Source organism: Aulonocara stuartgranti (assembly GCF_965226115.1).
Source record: "Aulonocara stuartgranti genome assembly, chromosome: 23".
Lineage (NCBI taxonomy): Eukaryota > Metazoa > Chordata > Actinopteri > Cichliformes > Cichlidae > Aulonocara > Aulonocara stuartgranti.
In genome coordinates this window covers 3,184,293-3,204,653 of record NC_138958.1, presented here as the reverse complement: position 1 = coordinate 3,204,653, position 20,361 = coordinate 3,184,293, and the positions used below count along the sequence as shown (strand labels likewise).

The following is a 20,361-nucleotide window of genomic DNA, read 5'->3' as shown; positions in this document are numbered from 1 at the left end:
CAAAATGCAATAACTAAGTTTACTAATAAACCCCACATCATAAAAACAACACAGGGTCAAATAATTACTTCACACTGTGTGACACACGCACACACACACACGATAAAAGCCTTGAAATTGATTGCCGGGTGCAACATATGACACATGGAGCAGTTCCTATTTTTTTTTGTAATTAGATAAATTTGATATGAGATATGCAATTTTACTAAAGGCACACTGGGAGAGAAAAACAATTAACAGGGCAAATAACATATGCAAGAAAATCAACTGAGTAGCTAGTACATTGTTCTACGTGATATGAGGTTTTCCATTCTAACCTGCAATAACTTTAAATGACTCCTAAACTTCACATCAACAAATGCATAACAGATGGGATTCAGGCAACAGTGGGAGAAAGCAATGAGCCTGCAAGCATAGAATGCATAGTCAAGCTGGGTGCTTGCTTCACATTCAACTAATGACGGGACCACATGAGCAGGCAAGACCCTCAAAAAGATTACAACATTGTACGGCACCCAGGCACTGAAGAATAGAGCAACTCTGCAGAAGACAAATTTGACTGCTTTGTTGCTTGTGTGAGATCTTGTTCTTGTGATTCTCACAATTATTATGAAGCAAAAAGTCATGACTGCAAAAGCAACTAGGAAGAAACCATTCTGTTGGATGACACCAATGGTTTCCCACAGTGGATCAATATATTCACAGCCCTGTGACTCTTTATCTTTGTGGTGGACCTTGGTGATTGAGCTGAAGAGGAGGGAGGGCATGGCTGCTCCAGTGCTGATTATCCAAATCAGGACAGACAGAAACACCCCGATGGAGTGTTTCGGTGTGCTGAGGTCAGACAGAGGATGGACCACAGCCAGGTATCTGTAGATGGTCATGATGGTCAGGAAGAGAATGCTGCTGTAAAACCCAGTGAAGAAGATAAAAGTCACAACTTTGCAGAGAATTTCAGAAAACACCCATCCCTGGACGTGGTAAATGGCCCAGAAAGGAAGACCGATGGTGAAGACGAGGTCAGAGATGGCCAAGTTGAGGATGAAAATGTTGGTCAGAGATTTAAGTTTTTCATACAAAGCCAGGATTATGAGGACAAGAATGTTTCCGACCAGGCTCAGTGTGATCACAACAGAGAAAATCGGAATGGCAAAGGATCCAAATATCACCACTCCACTCTTATCACAGATTTCATCCTCGTAGTAATAGTCATAGCTGAAGTTACCATAGGTTAAATTGGCTGGATTTGCCATTTCTGTCACACAGGAATCTAGGAGACAAGGGTATGACTTTAATGACACGTTGCAATGGATTTCTCTTTATAAATACAAAAGAGTATTGTAAAGACAATAAATAAATAACGTACCTCTTGCTTGATGAAATGCCAAACGTCTGTTGGTTGAAACGACTTCTGCGGTTATTTTATTATGTATTTATTTATTTTTTGCAGTAGTACGTTGGGATGAGACACTCGATGCTGACGTTTCTGCAGTGTGTCGAGCTACTTAAGCGCCGATGTTTCTAAACACTACTTCCAAGTGTGAGTCAAACACCCGCATCACGTGACCGTGTGGCGACGTGGTGCTAAACGCAGATTTTGGTGCGTTTAGCCAGGCTTTCAGCAGATGACTTACCTTGACATGAATGACTGAATTCACGTTTTAATACCATCTCAACTGTTTGCACACGCGCATGCATAAGGGTAAATAACTGTGTCGTTATCATTTTTGCCCTGTTGTGAAAACTAGTGTGGACTTTCCGCCCACTTAATTACACAAATTAGTACAAATGAGAAAAAGAGGCGAACTGCTGGGTGAGCGGAACGAACTCAGATCAGCGGAGAGAGCGAGAGCGGCACATTCATTAAGTTACTGTAATAGAAACCTGCTGTGCTTTCAAAGAGCAAAATAAAGCAGGAAATCATTTTCAGCTCTTTATCCCATCTATTCTCTTTTTCTCGACTTTCAACTGAAAATATAAATTATTTTGATGCATTAAGCGACTTCATCTTGAGCCAGAAACTGTTGGAAAAAAGTGTGAAAGCCTAAAGACAATACAAGAAAAGACACATTAACCTTCACATACACCTCCTTTTTTAATTGTCACTGACACATGTGTTGTAAATATCTCACAAACAAAGGTAGGTGAAATCAAAACCTGAAACTCAGACTGAGTCTGGTACAGCATCCGCGGCAACAGAAATGACAAATAAAGTGAGGGGAGGCTTCTTTATCCTCCGATGAGCCACTTCTGCACCATTCAGATTTAAAAAGGAATTGACCAGTGTGAAATGGACTGTTGTAATTGGTCAGAATAAGCATACCATAACATAATGAAACGGATCTTTTAGTTATTTAGAAGGAAAGCAAATGTAGTCTTGTCTATTTAAATATTTATCTTTGAAGAAACTGTGACCAAACCAATAAAACCAAAAAAATAAAACAACAGGGCAGCTTCTAGTTTTATTTAACAGTGTGAGGAACAAACCTAATGAAACTACCAGAAAGCTTCAGTTAACCATTTCTTTGAGGATTGCAAAGTTCGGGAGTTAACAGCTGAAATACTGTTTTTTTTTCTATCACAAAACATATAGCAGTGTTTGTGCAACTGAATTACTAAGCGACTGAAACAGCCTCTAATAGCGGGAGAAAATAGTATTTCTGATGCACATTTTCATTACAGTCACAGTTCGTTTTCTTTAACAGTCTCATTGTTTGGTGCTTCTCCAAAACATCTGTCAATCGTTATTATTTAAAGCCTGTTTTTTTTTTTTGTTGGTTTTTTTTTTTGGGGGGGGGGGGGGTTAGCCCTCTTTAGAATTATGCAACGCTTAAAAACCACACCTGTGTAAACTGAAAATTCTAATTGTAACTCTTAAGCGTATATTTATTACTTTCTTCTCTTTTTTTTATATCTAGCTTGTTTTGCACTGATGTAACCGGAGGCTCGTCATCTCGTCTCTCTGTATGCTGCACTGGATACAGCAGAGATGACAATAAAGTTTACTTTGACTTTGACTTAGCTTGTGTGTGTCATTGCTTCACACAGCAAAACTGGCCAGTAGGTGTCACTGTGGAAATTGATTTCAGATATTTGGGAAACCTGGATACAACTTTAGCTTTAAATGTTTCGTTGTTTCACAAAGTCTCTCTTTGCCCATCACTGCTAGTTTGATTCTCATGGCCACACCAGCTTTGCCTCCAATCCAAAACGATGATAAAATCAAATTTTCTTGTATGAAAAATTAGGCATATATGGTGGTGCTGCTTTGTCTTCCCATATGGAGTTTTTGGTAGTTTTTCGATTTATGAAATTAATCATCCTCAATTTGCAAACACTGAACACATTTTAATGACCACCAAATGACTTTTATTTTTAGCAATAATTAGTTAATACAACTAGTTTTTGTGTATTTTGAAACTGTTTTGTTATATTGTAAATAAGCCTGTTTCTAATGCAGTTTGGATCAACATTTGCCATTAAATGTGGTACAGGCTATAAATAAAAACAACAAAAAGGTTTTGACACTTTTCACAATGCATGTTTGAGGTATGCTTTATTATTTTCAAATAAATTATTTTACTTCACGCATACTTCAAATGCAAGTTGCTATGTACAATGAGATGGGAGGCCATTTCCATCTTCTTTTAATGTAAGAAATTTTTACTAAAGGCACATGTTGGGAAAAAACAAAAAACCAATACATGCAAGAAAACAAATGAGCAGGCAACACCCTGCTCATTTGGTCATTAAAATGTGTTCAATGCAGAGAGAACTATTAACTTATAGTGAGAAAGGTGACTGGAAAGGAAAAACGCAATGCATCATGGGAATCCCCGGCAGCCTACATCTATTGCAGCATAACTAAGGGAGGATTCAGGGTCACCTGGTCGAGCCCTAACTATATGCTTTAGCAAAAAGGAAAGTTTGAAGCCTGATCTTGAAAGTAGAGATAGTGTCTGTCTCCTGAATCCAAACTGGAAGCTGGTTCCACAGAAGAGGGGCCTGAAAACTGAAGGCTCTGCTTTTAAATACTCTAGGAACAACAAGTAGGCCTGCAGAGCGAGAGCGAAGTGCTCTAATAGGGTGATATGGTACTACAAGGTCATTAAGATAAGATGGGGCCTGATTATTTAAGACCTTGTATGTGAGGAGCAGGATTTTGAATTCAATTCTGGATTTAACAGGAAGCCAAAACAGGAAAAATATGCTCTCTTTCTAGTGCCTGTCAAGACTCTTGCTGCAGCATTTTGGATTAACTGAAGACTTTTCAGGGAGTTTTTTGGACTTCCTGATAAGAATGAATTACAGTCGTCCAGCCTGGAAGTAATAAATGCATGAACTAGTTTTTCAGCGTCACTCTGAGACAGGATATTTCTAACTTTAGAGATGTTGCGCAAATGGAAGAAAGCAGTCTTACATATTTGTTTAATATGTGCATTGAAGGACATGTCCTGGTCAAAAATGACTCCAAGGTTCCTCACAGCGTTACTGGAGCCCAAGGTAATGCCATCCAGAGTAAGAATCTGCTTAGATACCATATTTCTAAGATTTTCAGGGCCGAGTACAATAACCTGAGTTTGATCTGAATTAAGAAGCAGAAAGTTAGCGGCCATCCAGGTCTTTATGTCTTTAAGACATTCCTGCAGTTTAACTAATTGGTGTGTGTTATCTGGCTTCATGGACAGATAGAGCTGGGTGTCATCTGCATAGCAGTGTAAATGTATGCTATGTCTTCTAATGATACTGCCTAAGGGAAGCATGTATAATGTAAACAGAATTGGTCCTAGCACTGAACCCTGTGGAACTCCATAATTAACCTCAGTGTGTGAAGAGGACTCTCCATTTACATGCACAAACTGGAGTCTATTAGATAGATATGATACAAACCACTGCAGTGCAGTACCTGTAACACCTACAGCATGTTCTAATCGCTCTAATAGGATATTATGGTCGACAGTATCGAACGCTGCACTGAGGTCTAGCAGGACAAGCACAGAGATGAGTCCACTGTCAGAGGCCATAAGAAGATCATTTGTAACCTTCAGTAAAGCTGTTTCTGTGCTGTGATGAGCTCTGAAACCTGACTGAAACTCTTCAAATAAACCATTCCTCTGCAGATGATCTGTTAGCTGTTTGACAACTACTCTTTCAAGGATGTTTGATATGAAAGGAAGGTTGGAGATTGGCCTGTAATTAGCTAAGACTGCTGGGTCTAGAGATGCTTTTTGAGTAAAGGTTTAACTACAGCCAGCTTGAAGGCCTGTGGTACATAGCTGATTATTAGAGATAGGTTGATCATATTTAAGATTGAAGCATTAATTAATGGCAGGACTTCTTTGAGCAGTTTTGTAGGAATGGGGTCTAAAAGACAGGTTGATGGCTTGGAGGAAGAAATTATTGAAGTTAACTCAGAAAGATCAATTGGAGAAAAAGAGTCTAACTTAACATCAATGGTACTAAGAGTAGCTGTAGATAATATTACATCTGTGGGATGATTACTGGTAATTTTTTCTCTAATGATAAGAATTTTATTAGTGAAGAAGTTCATGAAGTCATTACTAGTTAACGTTAAAGGGATGGTTGGCTCAACAGAGCTCTGACTTTTTTCAGCCTGGCTACAGAGCTGAAGAGAAACCTGGGGTTGTTCTTATTTTCTTCAATCAGTGATGAATAGTAAGATGTTCTGGCTTTGCGGAGGGCTTTCTTATAAAGCAGCAAACTTTTTCTCCAGGCTAAATGATGATCCTCTAAATTTGTGACACGCCATTTCCTCTCCAGATTACGAGTCATCTGCTTTAGGGTACGTGTTTGAGAATTATACCATGGAGTCAGGTACTTCTGATTAGAGACCTTAGTTTTCACAGGAGCTACAGTATCCAGAGTCGTACGTAGTGAGGAGGTGAAATTATTAACAAGATGATCAACCTCTGTTGGAGCAGCGTTCAGATAGCTGCTCGCTCTATGTTGGTACAGGGCATTGAAGATGATAACAGTGGGTGGATTATATTCTTAAACTTAGTTACAGCGCTTTCAGAAAGACGTCTACTTTGATAAAGTCTACTCTCCACCGCTGTGTAATCAATTATTGTAAAAGTAAATGTTATCAGGAAATGATCGGACAGGAGAGGGTTTTCAGGAAACACTGTTAAATGTTCAGTTTCTATGCCATATGTTAAAACAAGATCTAGAGTGTGATTAAAGTGGTGGGTGGGTTCTTTTACATTTTGAGAGAAGCCAATTGAGTCTAATAACAGATTAAATGCCGTGTTGAGGCTGTCATTCTTAGCATCTACATGGATGTTAAAATCACCCACAACAATTATTTTATCTGAGCTGAGAACTAAATCAGATAAAAAGTCTGAGAAATCAGAGAGAAACTCTGTGTAAGGCCCAGGTGGGCGATAGATGATAACAAGTAAGACTGGTTTCTGAGTTTCACAGCTGGGGTGGACGAGGCTAAGCATCAGGCTTTCAAATGAATTAAAAGTCTGTCTGGGTCTTTGGTTAATAGGCTGGTGTGAAAAATTGCTGCCACACCGCCCTCTCGGCCTGTGCTTCGTGATTTCTGGTAGTTAGAATGACTCGGGGGTGTTGATTCATTTAAACTAACATAATCATCCTGCTGCAACCAGGTTTCTGTAAGGCAGAGTAAATCAATTTGTTGATCAATTATTAAGTCATGTACTAACAGAGACTTGGAGGAGAGAGACCTAATATTTAATAATCCACATTTCACTGTTTTACTCTTTGGTTCAGATGTGGATACTGTATTGTTCTTTCTTTGTAATTGTTTATGTTTATTTATTGCTGGTTTTTAGTTTGTTTTTTGTCTGCTTGGGAGCTCTTTTCAGGAAGAGAATGCTGCTGTAAAACCCAGTGAAGAAGATAAAAGTCACAACTTTGCAGAGAATTTCAGAAAACACCCATCCCTTGACGTGGTAAATGGCCCAGAAAGGAAGACCGACGGTGAAGACGAGGTCAGAGATGGCCAAGTTGAGGATGAAAATGTTGGTCAGAGATTTAAGTTTTTCATACAAAGCCAGGATTATGAGGACAAGAATGTTTCCTGTCAGGCTCAGTGTGATCACAACAGAGAAGAAAATCGGAATGGCAATGGATCCAAAATTCATCACTTCACTCATATTACAGATTTCATCCTCATGGTAATCGTAATAGCTGAAGTTAGATGGATCATAGCTGAAATTGACTGGTTTTGCCATTTCTGTCGCACAGGAACCTAGAAAATAAACACAAGTGTTTGTTTAAGTGACATGTTACAACAGATTTCTGTTTATGAGTACAAAACGTTACTGTAGAGATGAAACATGAACGTACCTCCTACTAGATGAAATGGATAGGCTGCTGGATGAGACTGTAACTTAAAGCTTAAAAAGCTTATAAAGTCATCACATTTTCAGTTACGAGTTATGTTTTTGTTGCCACACCTGTGTTGTTCACATGGTAAACAGGTGGCCTGTGGTTCTTTGGTTGTAGCATTATCTGCATATCTGTGAAATAATACTTGCCAACTTTGTGATCATAGAGCCAAAATTATGCTTTTTATCTTCTTCTTTTTCTCCTTTATTTTAAGAATATGTAATTAGGTAACTAATTACATACAGCAGGGAGGAGGAGACAAAAAGCTGCAAAGATCAAAACTCTGACAAAAAAAAAAACGTTTGGAGCTTTTTATCTTTGGCGTTTTTGCCAAAGAAATGGAAACAAACAACTGGTTTTGCAACAGGAAGCTGGCAGCAAAGTTCCTTAAAATTTAAAATCTTTTCTAATTTGTCTGTTGTAAGTTTTCCCAAAGTCATCTAAAAATATAAGAACATTGTGTTGAGAAACAATTACATGTAAACTGCTTTGGTGTTGGAAAGGCTGTATGTATTACACACAATCTGGAAATATACACAGAAAAGGGTAAAACAAATGTAAATTAGGGTGTACCCCGCCTCTCGCCCTATGACAGCTGGGATAGGCTCCAGCGACCCTGAAAAGGATAAGCGGAAGCGAATGGATGGATGGACGATACTGAGACTGAGTTTATGTTTTCATTTATTTATTGCAAAGTAATAGGTTTATAGGTTATATTGTCATGGTCCTGGGCCATGTTGGCCCAGTGTTCTTAGTTTTCTTGTATGTTTGTATTTTGTTCCTTATTTAGGCCATGTTTTCTGAGTTGCCCTGTTGTGTTGTTCCCTAAGTGTTTTCCCTTCATGGCTTTTACCCCCTGTGTGCCCCTCTGTGTATCTGTGAGCCCTCGTCTCTCCTTATGTTTTATTCCATGTTTCCCCAGCCCGTTATGTCTGTGTTTTCCCCGTGCTCTCTCTCCTCCTGTCTGAACCTCTGTGCACTTCCTGTTTACTTTGTGACTCTCACGCCCGTACATGTCATGTTCAGTTCACCCCGCCCTGTCTCGTTATGATTATCAGTGTCACCTGTGTTCCCCGTGTGTTCCCACTTTCCTCGTTAACCCTCTGTGTATTTCTGTCTGCGTCTCCCTCTGTTCGGCGTGACGTCGTCCCCCATGCTGTGTGTGGATCTCCCTGTGTCTCGCTGTGAGTTCTTAGTTTGTGGCTTCCCAGTTTAGTTTAGTTTGTATGTTGGTTCTACCGGCAAATAAAGCTGTGTTTTGAGTTCATTCCCTCGAGTCTGTGAGTCCTGCATTTTGGGTCCAACTCCCGCCTGCCGCACAGCGATTCATGACATATATAGCTTTATGAAACCTGAAAATAGGGCAATGCTCCCACATCTAAAACAGCTGGTCCTCTGATTACATCAAACAGAAAACAGACAACCGGGGTTTAGAAAAAAAAAAAAATCAGAGCACGCAAACCAGAGGCAGCCACATAACTTGATCAAGAACCCCAGGGCATGTGTAATAAGTATATTCATTTATTTCTTGATCATAGTGACTGTTTTTTATGCAGTTATATCCACATACCTAATTATGATTATCTAGATATCACAACTTGAACTAACTCATCTCATGATTACAAAACGTTTCATTAACAATTTTAAATTAGTCTTTTTCCATAAATGCATTTTGAAGAAGAATGTGATGTAGTAAAAGTGTCACAAAGCGTCCTGGGTCCTTGATGTTAATCAAACCTGTTGTGGAATTGGGTGATTAAAATTTTGAGTTGTTTTGATACAGATTTTAGCAATTATATAAAACAGCATCAAAAATAACAAGAATATGACATCTGTGTTTATATCAACAGAAGACTCCATTGATCTAATTAAATATCCTTTGTTCTTTTGCTGTTGGTGTCTCTAATGAGGAAAAGAAAGAAATAAAAAAGCTCTTAAAGAAAATGTAATAAGACTGCCTCATTCTGCTGAGACCGTGGAAAGAGTCCCTTCACAGGCCGGTGGCAGTTGAGAAACCAAATCCCACAACTTCAGAGTCCTAGCTTACGCATTAATTTTTAACCATAATGGACACTGGGTGCCGTCATTTTGCCACGGCCCTGCTTCAGCTCCTCTGACCTTTCACCTTCTTGCACGAATGACGTGTCACTCCTCCACGTCACCTCCTGACAGCACTAAGTATGACGACACTTCCACAGTTCTGATTAAAATCCTCACCCAACCTTGGTCATACCAGCCATGACCATTGTTAGTGCTGTGGATGGCATGACCTAACAACCCAGGTTTAGGTGACCATTATATTAGGTGTGCTGGATGGAGGGTGTTTGTTTTTGTTTTTTAAAAGCTATGAGAAGTTGTTTGATAAAATTATGTTTTAAAATTAAGTAAACATGTTTGTTCAGTTGCTTTCCTTCACCTATTTTAATTAAATAAAATATTTTTATGTTATTTTTTTATTTTTTTTTTACCAGAAATGCAGACACAAATGGAAACAATCCTACATTACATCATTCTGTGATCAAACAAGACCTGATGTCCACTACATGCTTCATGTTTCTTTCAATCCCAATATTTATAAATCTATAGCAATAAAAAAAAATCAAAAAAGACAAAAAAATCTTCTGCTTTTTTAGAGACTATACCTTACTATACAACAGAGAAGATGTCAAAAACAAAGAGAGAATAACAATGCACGCTCAATCATCCAGGTAAAAAACAAAATCCCATAAGTTGATCCAGTTCATCTGGACGTTGTGTTTTCAGTTGGAGAAATGTTTTGTCTCTCATCCAAATGACCTGCTGTCGAAGAGAGGATAAAAGAACTGAGAGACACAAGAAAACAACCAAAAAATCTTCCAGGTGAATTAAATAACTTCTTCAATGAATTGAACACACAGAGAAAAAAAGACTTCCTACTTCTTTGGCCTTGAAAGAACATGGCAAGAGAAAAATAGCATAAATGCTTTAACTATTGATAACCACGAATGTTTTGATCCACAATGAATCTCTGAATATGCTTTCAATTTCTTTTCTAAATTATTTTAACATCTTACTCACATGGGAAGACTTTTTACTTGATAGCTTTTAAACAACACATCTCTCAAATTACCAAAGAGTTTAAAGACAGATGGAAACCTGAGTTTTGCATGAAAGAACTGGAAATCAAACTCATGCCAGAATCTTTCAGCATGAATGGACAGCAGAGGGCAGCAACACCAGAGAGGGAAGAGGAAGAGGCGACAGATCCAGAGAGAGGAGAGGTGGCAGCCACTTTGGAAAAAAGAGAGTAAAGTGCTGTAGCTCTAAAGAGGAGGATGGTGCAGCTGCAATGTCAGGAGTCATAGCTTGTGAATGAGCTAAAACACTTTTTAGTATTGCTTAATGTTAAATTGCTTTAATGGCTGTTAAAGTGCAATTATTTGAACATATAGACATAGAGCACTTTTATTTAGATGTTTCCAATTCAGACAAAGACTTTGTTATGGCACTGATGAAATGGGCCACATCATGTGGTATTTCTATGAGTAAGACAGATTTGACAGTATCTGTCGTAGTCTAGTGCCTCAGGTTCATTGTTATGCTAAAAAATGAAGCCGTTGCCAATCATTCTTCGCTGCATACGAGCTGTCGCCACTGATTTCCAGTCCAGCTTCCTTGTTGAGTTGTTTGTTATGTGTAGAGAAAGCGCTGATTTACCCCCAGAGGTGCTGTTTTTATGCTTGGATGACTCATAGGTCAGAGTTAAGTGGCTTAACAGACAAAAAAGACAAAGTCTGGCTCCTTGAAATAAAATATAAAGAAATGAGGGGTTTCTGGAGAGTTTTGCACAGTTTTGACTTTATAATGCAAGTCAAGCATTGGAAAAACTAACAAACAACCTCAAATCCAAAAAATAAGATGGAGGCCACATCAGCAAAAGTAGGAAAACCAGCTGACAGTTGATATTAATTCCACCAACTAGACATGAAAATCAGTGATCTATCTTTTTTTCTATTCTGCAACACAAAGTGTTTGATAAAAAAGAATGCATAACCAATGTCTGTTTTAACTTAATACACCCAAAGCTGAACACCGAATATTTGTGGCTTTGGTTTTATTTTTGCTTCGGTATATTTCGATGTCACGTACAAAAAACAAAGAGGCATAATGTTGCCATGGATACGGTGAGACATACTACTCAACCCCTGTTTTATATCTTTTAATTAATTAATTAACATTTTGAAAATGTCAAAGATAACACAGTTTGAAAGGCATTAGTAAGAAACACGAGAAAATTCAAGACTTCAGGATTTGTACTGCCTTTTTAGATTTACTTAAATGAAGCGTTCAATGAATGATCATCATATAAGCCACATTGCTAATAATCCTTAGTTTACATGATGGGCAAACCAACAATTTTTACGTTAATTACGCAAGTAAAATACAAGGCTATTACATTAACAGAATTGGAAAATGATCCTTAAACTTTGTATGGTGTTTAAGGCCATTGTATTATTGTAGGCTCTACCTACGATATCAGAATCAGAATCAGAATCAGAATACTTTATTGATCCCTGGGGGAAATTATTTTTTGTTACAGTGCTCCATTTTAAACCAACATTAAGACAAGACAGACAATACGCTAACTAAGAATAGTACAATATATACATATATATACATACATACATACATAAGTCACTTATAAATATATATATATATATATAAAGCGCATTAAGACAACTGTTTTTGTGATTTGACACTGTATAAATAAAATTGAACATTCAGTGTATAAATAATTAGAGATTATAAAATAAGATATTAAATACATAAAGTAAAAAAAATCCGTCTGTTTAAAGTTAATAGGAACCCTTCGTAGATGATATAAAATACTGTGTGGTAAAAATACCCCAAACATTGTTTTTAGCAATATAACAGTGTTTTCTATTACAATACTTGTAAACGTAGTGTTGCTCTTTATTTTGCAGTAAAACTTGAGCACAGGGCCATAGCAAAAAAATATTCATTTTTTTATTTTGAAAGCATGACTGTGACTTGTTTTGATCTTGATATTGATTCGGCTCTATAACAGTCATTAATGGACAGTCCAGTTTCTTTGCAAGTTCAGATTTGCAATCTGAATGTTCTAATGTGATGCATCTTCCCACCTGAAGATCCACAACCTGCAAATTAACGAATCACACATTACATCACACTGCATATTATGGAGTACTATTTAATAGGTTATTTAAAAAAATATATTTTAATCTGACATTCAGTCCATGGAATTAAAGCAATGTCCAAACATAAAACTGTTCAAAAAGAGTTATAAAAATATGATCTTCTCGATCTATAAAGAAAAGGAAAATATTTAAATTAAGTGAATGTCTCTATTTAAAAACAAACAAACAAAAAATTCATGATGTGATATTATAGTATATAGTATATCAGAAATCTGTTCACTATTTTTATTACAAATTATATCAGTAAGGAAGCTGACTAAATATTCACTGATAATTTATGGGACAGGGGTGGGATTAAATAAGTGTATACTTCTTCCCACTCCCTTTCAACATGTAAATTAATCAGAATGTTTTTTTGTATGTAATTTGTATAGTATTTTTTTTCTCTCTTATTTCTTTTCTAAATGTACTTGTATATTGTTCACATGTTGAAATAAATTACCAATCAATCATGTCTTGTTATTTAAATATCTATGTCATGGTCCTGGGTATTTTGACCCAGTGTTTGAGTTTTGCTGTGTTTCTTGTAATTTTATATTATGTTTAAGTCCACTCGTTGTTCTAAAGGTTAATTCTTTAGAGTCTAGGTTATTCTGTTTAGATTTTGTTTATTAGATTTCCCCCTGTGTTGCTGCCCTCTGTGTGTCTGTGTTTATATAGAAGTGTAAGTCCTTGTGCCCTGTTCCCCCTCCTTGTTTTATTCCATCCATGTTTCCCTCGCTCTCTCCCTCTCATCAGCCTCTTCTCCACTCCCGCATCATGTTTCCTGTTTTATTGTGAAGGTCCCGTGTTTTCATGTTCATTCTGTTCAGTCTGGTTTCCCCGGTCTTGTTATGGTTACTAGTGTCAGCTGTTTTCGTCGTGCGTTCTCACTCCCTCGTTATCTTTCTGTGTATTTATATCCGCATCTCCCTCAGTTCCGTGGCGCGTCCTCCCTCTTAGCTGTGTGACACTCCCTGTTTTCTTACCATTAGTATTTTCCCAGTTTAGTTTTTGTAGCATTTTGCCTTTTTCCCAGCAATAAAAGTGTGTTTTTGAGTTCACGTACGGTTTCCATGAGTTTTGCATTTGGGTCCTTCTCCTGCCTGCACACAGCTAGTTCATGACAATCTATAGAAGTTTATGTGACATAACTAAAGTTTTATCTGTCAAGTAGAAAGAAGAGTCTCACAAACATGCATTTTGTTTGTCTTTAATAGATACACATTAAAAAAATTAACAAAAAATATACTTTGGCTGTTAATACTTAATACACACAGAACTGTCCAAATGTTCAGCTGATCAACTCTTTGACAAAAGTATTATTATTATTAAAAAACAACAACAACAAAAAAAAAACAACAACAGCTAACTAACAACTATGTACAACAGCTTTTATTTGCTCCTTTGCCCCAGGTGGTCACCACAGCTGGTAGGTCCATTTGTTTGATTTGGCAGAGTTTTACACCAGAAGCTTTCTTGACACAGTCCCAGAGGGATTTGTGAATCTGAATTTTTATGGCTGCTAAGCAAAGGTGTTAACCACTAAAACACTAGAGGTGCTAAATAAAAAATAAACAAACAAACACAAAAAAAACCCTAAAAATCCCACACAGAAAACTATTTGCTATTGTTAATATAGTGAAATGAATATATGAAGTGAAGTGAAATGAAACCATTTGATAGCAGTGTAGTAGTCGGGGGTTAGGTTTTGAAGAAGCCAAGTGAAAAACTAATCCTAGAATATGGGATTATACTCAGATCTTATTATACAGATACAATTTTTCTCATGCATATATGTGTGCATTTTTCATACTGTAGCATTGAAAAGGAGAGTAAACACTGAAGATGCCTTGCAGGATTTAGCTACATGTGTCAGAAGTAACAGTTTTTATGTGGTTGTTACTACACAGGAATAGAGCACAGCAGAGAAGCAATCATATGATAGCTGTTTAGACTGTGGTTGTTTGGAGCCTCTGCAAGATCTGTGCTGTTTTCAGTCTGTTGTGTTGGGACTAAACAGCTGATTTAGTTTTGAATGATAATGAAACATGAACAGGACTTTTGTATATCAGATAATTAAAACTGAGTTTGTGATTTAATACATGTAACTCAGAGGTCCTTAATGTTAGAAATGTAAAAATTCCCTGACTGTGTTAGAAATCTTTCTTTTTTTTATTCACTATGAGAGGGAGCACACTGTGTGACAGTGCATCAGTTAGATAACAACATACGTGTAGGTCTTGCTTGGCTTCCTCAAATTATCGCCCCAAAATAATATCGCACGACTCTACTGTTTGATAGAGACGTGTAAAGAAAGAAAAACAGCGTGGTTAATTAAAATGGTCACTGGTATTTGTATTAATTGCATAAAAACCCCTTAAAACACGAATCGACTGACTTTGTCTGTAGTTTCTATATGACATGATTTTCTGACATAATGATTATTGTAATTATGCACAAATTTGCATGTAAAATACCTGCTGATATTTACCTGCTGATCACTTTACTATTATTATATACAAGGATTTTTGCCAACATTACAGCACAAGGGTTTTAAACTAATCAACTGCATTAGCTTGTTCTATACAAAGAGTTATTGCATGCATTCAGTATTGGAGTATTAAATGCAACATCTGTTTGACTAAATTTATTTTACATAAAAAAAAAAAACACATTTAGGTAACTATCCAAGTACTGTATGCTATAATGAAATGTTACGAAATGTTAACACAGATGGACACACAAGTACAGCTTGCTATGTGCCGTGCTGTATAAAACAAAGTTCCTCTCTTCTGTAGATTCAATGAATTTTGTGAAATGCACACTGGACTTATAATTATATAATCAGTTATATTACAGTGAATGCAAGAAAATGAACTGGGCAGCTAGTACATTGATCCATGTGAGACTAAGTTTTGCATTCTAACCTGTTGTTCCTCGACTGGACTTTGTCGTCGGATGAATCGATGTAGCATTAACTTTAAATGACTCCTAAACTTCACACCAACAAATGCATAAAAAACGGGGTTGAGGCAACAGTGGGAGAAAGCAATGAGCCTGCACACGTAAAATGCATAGTCAAGCTGGGTGCTTGCTTTACATTCAATTAGTGATGGGACCACATGAGCAGGCAAGGCCCTCAAAAAGATTACAACATTGTACGGCACCCAGCCAATGAAGAACACAGTAACTATACAGAATACCAACTTGACTGCTCTGTTCTTCGTGTGAGATCTTGTTCTTGTGATTCTTTCTAGTATTTGAATGTAGCAAAAAGCCATGACTACAAAAGCAACTAGGAAGAAACCATTCTGTTGGATGACACCAACAGTTTCCCACATGGGATGATTATATTCACAGCCCTGTGACTCTTTATCTTTGTGGTGGACCTTGGTGATCGAGCTGAAGAGGAGGGAGGGCATGGCTGCTCCAGTGCTGATTATCCAAATCAGGACAGACAGAAACACCCCGGTGGAGTGTTTCGGTGTGCTGAGATCAGACAGAGGATGGACCACAGCCAGGTATCTGTAGATGGTCATGATGGTCAGGAAGAGAATGCTGCTGTAAAACCCAGTGAAGAAGATAAAAGTCACAACTTTGCAGAGAATTTCAGAAAACACCCATCCCTTGACGTGGTAAATGGCCCAGAAAGGAAGACCGACGGTGAAGACGAGGTCAGAGATGGCCAAGTTGAGGATGAAAATGTTGGTCAGAGATTTAAGATTTTCATACAAAGCCAGGATTATGAGGACAAGAATGTTTCCTGTCAGGCTCAGTGTGATCACAACAGAGAAGAAAATCGGAATGGCAAAGGATCCAAATGTCACCACTCCACTCTTATCACAGATTTCATCCTCGTAGTAATAGTCATAAGTGCTGTTTAATGGATCTTGGCTGGAATTAGTTGACATATTCTTTTCTTTCAGACCACTACCTACAAAATAAAAATAAGTAGATGACTTTAGTGACATGTTACAATAGATTTTTCTCCATGAGTAAAAAACAGCATGGAAAAGATTTGAAATAAAGTACCTTCTGCTTGATGAAATCAATAGCTTCCCAGATGAGACACCTTCTGTGGCAGCTTAAAAAGAGAATCATTTATAAACTCGTGACATTTTCAGTTTCTGCTTCTGTTTTTGTGGCCACACCTGTTTTCGCATATAGTTTTTTTTTTTTTTTTTTTGCGTTTACTTTTTTTTTTTTTCTCATATAGTAAATAGGTGACCTGTGTGCTTTTTTGGTTGTAGCATGATCCACATATTTGTGAAATGAAATTTGCCGACTTTATAACGATGGAGCTCAAAATTCTGCAATTGTTTCTTCTGTGTCTATTTTCCCCCAGAATATATCATTAGGTAAAACAAGGAAATACACAACTCCAGGATACATTTGTTTTTTAGATTTTACAACCCCAATTCTAAAGAAGTTGGAACTGAAATGTTCAGTTCATTTTTATTTCAAACATGTGCGTTCACAATCATTACAAAATATCATTCTTTTGTTTGAAAAGGAGTAGGCAGACGTATACACCTATTAGTCCCTACCACCTCAGATTTGACCTCTCATTGATTTAATTTTCTTTTAGCCTTAAATTAAACAAACAACATATGAAGCAAATGTAAAGCAAAGACAAAACAAACAAATAAACAAACAAATAAATAAAACAAATAAACAAGCCCCACCACAGTAATGTCAATAAAAGAGAATGCAGTTATTTGCATTCACAAATATATCTGAAGTGAATCAGGGGAACCAGGAAACACTGTTGGAACACTTTATTTTATTTATTTTTTTGTCTATCCTGTTACCTATTTAATATTACCTTATTGTTAGGGCTGTTTTTTGTTGTGCATCTGCACTTTATTGTTGTCAATGTCTACGCATGGGACAGTGTGAAACGTAATTTCAATTCCTTTGTATGGAAGTACATTTGAAGAAATTGACAAATAAAGTTTTCTATTCTATTCTATTCTATTCTATATCAAAGGTTTCAGACTGAGAAAATGTACGGTTCTAAGAAGAAAAAAAGGTCCCTTTGAATTTGATGGCAGCAATACATTTAACAAAAAGTTGGGATAGGACCATGTTTATCACTCTGTAGCACCCCTTCTTGTAACAGCAGTCAGTAAATAAGTGAACACTATGGAGACTAATTTCTGGACTTTTATGAGAGGAATGTTGTCCCATTCTTTTCTGATATAAGATTCTAGCTGCTTAACAATTCTGGGTTGTTTTTGTGTCATGATTGGTCAGATGTTTGGTGAAGGACCTGAACTGCAGGCAGTGTAGTTCAGCACCTGGAATATACGTAGATGTGGTTCATTTAGCATTGCCTCGCTAAACTTTTCCAAAACCTTCCCTGAGAAAAGATGTCAATTGTCTATGTCTTTTCCTTTCCTATCCCCCAGTCATGTCTGTTCCAGTTATAATAACTTAAAAGTTAAGAATGAATGAAGGAATAAATAAATATTTTTTAAATAAATAATAATAAACATCAATCAAGTGGACCAGTATGGTAAAGCCATACTTTTCAACTTGGAAAAATGAATCTGCTGGGCATTTTTCTTGGCCTGCAGATAATAATTCTGATTGCTCCAAGGCTGCCCGCTGGAATCGCAATGGAACGAGGCGCAACCTCTCACAACGAACGTAATATGGTCAACACCTTGGAGACGCTTACAGCTGCTGTGAAGGCTCAAAACAACACCATTGAGCGCATGGGGGGGATACATCAGAGAGAGGCCTGCTCAAAATGAGACCCTTGAGCGACAGTTGGAATACATCGCGGAACGGATCACTGCAGTTGTGAGGTCTCAGAATCAAAAGAATGACAACACCATGGAACAGAAGTTTGATACCATCATGGGGAGGCTCGCGACTCTCCAACGGGAGATTGAGAGACCAGCGTCGGAGTGTTAAAGAGCAGCCTGAAAATTCCCCTGGGCTGCTCGCATGGAAATTAACAAAATCAACATGAACATTGCGGATCCCCATCACGGCGCCAACTGCAGGCCCAAGGCTGGAGCCGAACAATCACTCCCTGATAACGACTGTGTTACGGCTATTCTTCCCATCCCATGCAAGGACACCTGGATTGGCTGGAGGACTGTTTACTTAGCCTGATAGGCCGAAGGACACTGTCTCAGCTGAACTATGGACACGCACACACACACACTTACACTGATAGGCACTCACTCATCCCCCCTCCCTTTCCAACACCTTCGATGCTTGTTTCCTGCGAGGGAACACGGCGGGTCTGTGTGCCGCGCTGGAATGGTAGCGCTGTGCAGGGCGGCTGCTGTGTTCGCTTCGGATTACTCCTCACCCCCCACCCACCCCTGTGGCTTGTCATGTCTTCACAATGTTGTGCTGTGGACATTTATGTGCTTTTTTGTGCAGAGGAGTTTTTTTGTTTCCTGTTCTCATGCTGTCCTACCATGGAAGCACAGCATGAGTAGGGGTCTCTTTTTTTCCTCTTGTACTTTCCCCATTGTAGTGTACATTTCATTGTTTTTTCTCTGATTCTACCAATCTCCGACCTGTGTCCCCATGTAATGTTTGTGCTATATATATGTGCTATATTGTAACTGTAACTTCGGTCGTTGCTGTGCTTTTTGGAAGTCGAATTTCCCAGAGGAACCCACCCGAGGGATTAATAAAGTTCTTTCTTATCTTATCTTATCTTATATGTGTAAGGTCGGGGGGGGGGTCCCATTTCACTGCAGGGCAACCTGCATGTGTCGAATAAAGCTTTGATTGATTGAGGAGGTTCAAATAGGGATGGGTATCGTTTAGGTTTTATCCGATATCAGTACCAAACCGGTACTTTTGAAACGGTGCCGGTGCTTAAACAGTGCTTAAAGAATGGAGAACACACACTTTGTCCAAAAACCTCTTATGTTCAGCAGTTTTTTTGTAAAAAGATAACAATGTTAGCCTTTTCTGCAGCTATAGGGCATATATGGTATCACTCTTGGCTGGAAGCTTAAACAATGGAAAAAACATAAACTTTGTCTAAAAACCTCTCATGTTTAACTGTTTTCCACTTTTTCTTTGGTCATTTTAGCCTTTTTGGCCAGGGTGCAGGGAGTATCTGCCATCAAACAAGAAGACAGCCGCATGTAACTACCACAGTGTTTGCTAGTTCACCTTACATGCATTAATGTAATAACGTGGTTAGCCTACTCAATATAAATTACACACGAACAACATTAAGCTACTCACCCAGAGAAGAACGGCTGCTGCCATCATCATCATCCATCATCATTTCTGCTACACTGGCAGGGCTAGGGGCCAGGACTCTCCTCTTCGGGTTCATGTTGCTAACTCCGGGTCTGATAACAGGCACCACACCCGCAGTAGATGTGCACGGTGTGAGGTCTTGCAGTAAGCTATCAGATACGGTGCATTTCTCGGCTTTTAACAAAACGTTATACGTCGCCAGGTGTTTCATCATATTCGAGGTGTTGCCTCCTTTGCACAGTATCACCTTAAAGCACTTGTTGCAGGCTGCTGAGTTTGCATCTTTTGCTGTGAAGTACAGCCAGACGTGTCCTCAAGGCCTGTGCCCCCCAGCTTTGTGGAGTCTTTCATACATTGTTTATGATGAGTCTGAGTGTGCAGAGTTTCCCAGTGCTGTGGAAGACATTATGCCTCCTTCCTGTACCAAAAACGCCACATCCCAGTGACCACCAGGATTAAAGGCCTATGGCACTGACTTCCCACGTCATGAAGACTCTGGAAAGACTCATCCTTGATCAGCTCCAACCTACTGTCA

General features: G+C 38.1%; 2 protein-coding genes across 2 annotated transcripts; both read right to left on the bottom strand.

Annotated features, from left to right (window-relative positions):
• On the bottom strand, nucleotides 1-1,770 carry LOC309701222 (chemokine XC receptor 1-like). The gene is made up of 2 exons (XM_082525322.1): nucleotides 1,367-1,770; nucleotides 1-1,270 (listed from the first exon to the last, which is right to left on the bottom strand). Exon 2 carries the CDS (start codon nucleotides 1,251-1,253, stop codon nucleotides 276-278), a length of 978 nt encoding a protein of 325 aa, XP_082381448.1. The 5' UTR covers nucleotides 1,254-1,270; nucleotides 1,367-1,770; the 3' UTR covers nucleotides 1-275.
• A 12,005-nt stretch (nucleotides 1,771-13,775) lies between these two features.
• Nucleotides 13,776-19,824, bottom strand: xcr1a.1 (chemokine (C motif) receptor 1a, duplicate 1). The gene is made up of 3 exons (XM_082522939.1): nucleotides 19,809-19,824; nucleotides 16,614-16,665; nucleotides 13,776-16,515 (listed from the first exon to the last, which is right to left on the bottom strand). Exon 3 carries the CDS (start codon nucleotides 16,490-16,492, stop codon nucleotides 15,467-15,469), a length of 1,026 nt encoding a protein of 341 aa, XP_082379065.1. The 5' UTR covers nucleotides 16,493-16,515; nucleotides 16,614-16,665; nucleotides 19,809-19,824; the 3' UTR covers nucleotides 13,776-15,466.
• Nucleotides 19,825-20,361: the final 537 nt, after the last annotated feature.

What these genes read in the sequence shown, in the direction of transcription:
- xcr1a.1 (XM_082522939.1), bottom strand. Translation starts at nt 16,492, where the DNA reads ATGTCAACTAATTCCAGCCAAGATCCATTAAACAGCACTTATGACTAT.
- LOC309701222 (XM_082525322.1), bottom strand. Translation starts at nt 1,253, where the DNA reads ATGGCAAATCCAGCCAATTTAACCTATGGTAACTTCAGCTATGACTAT.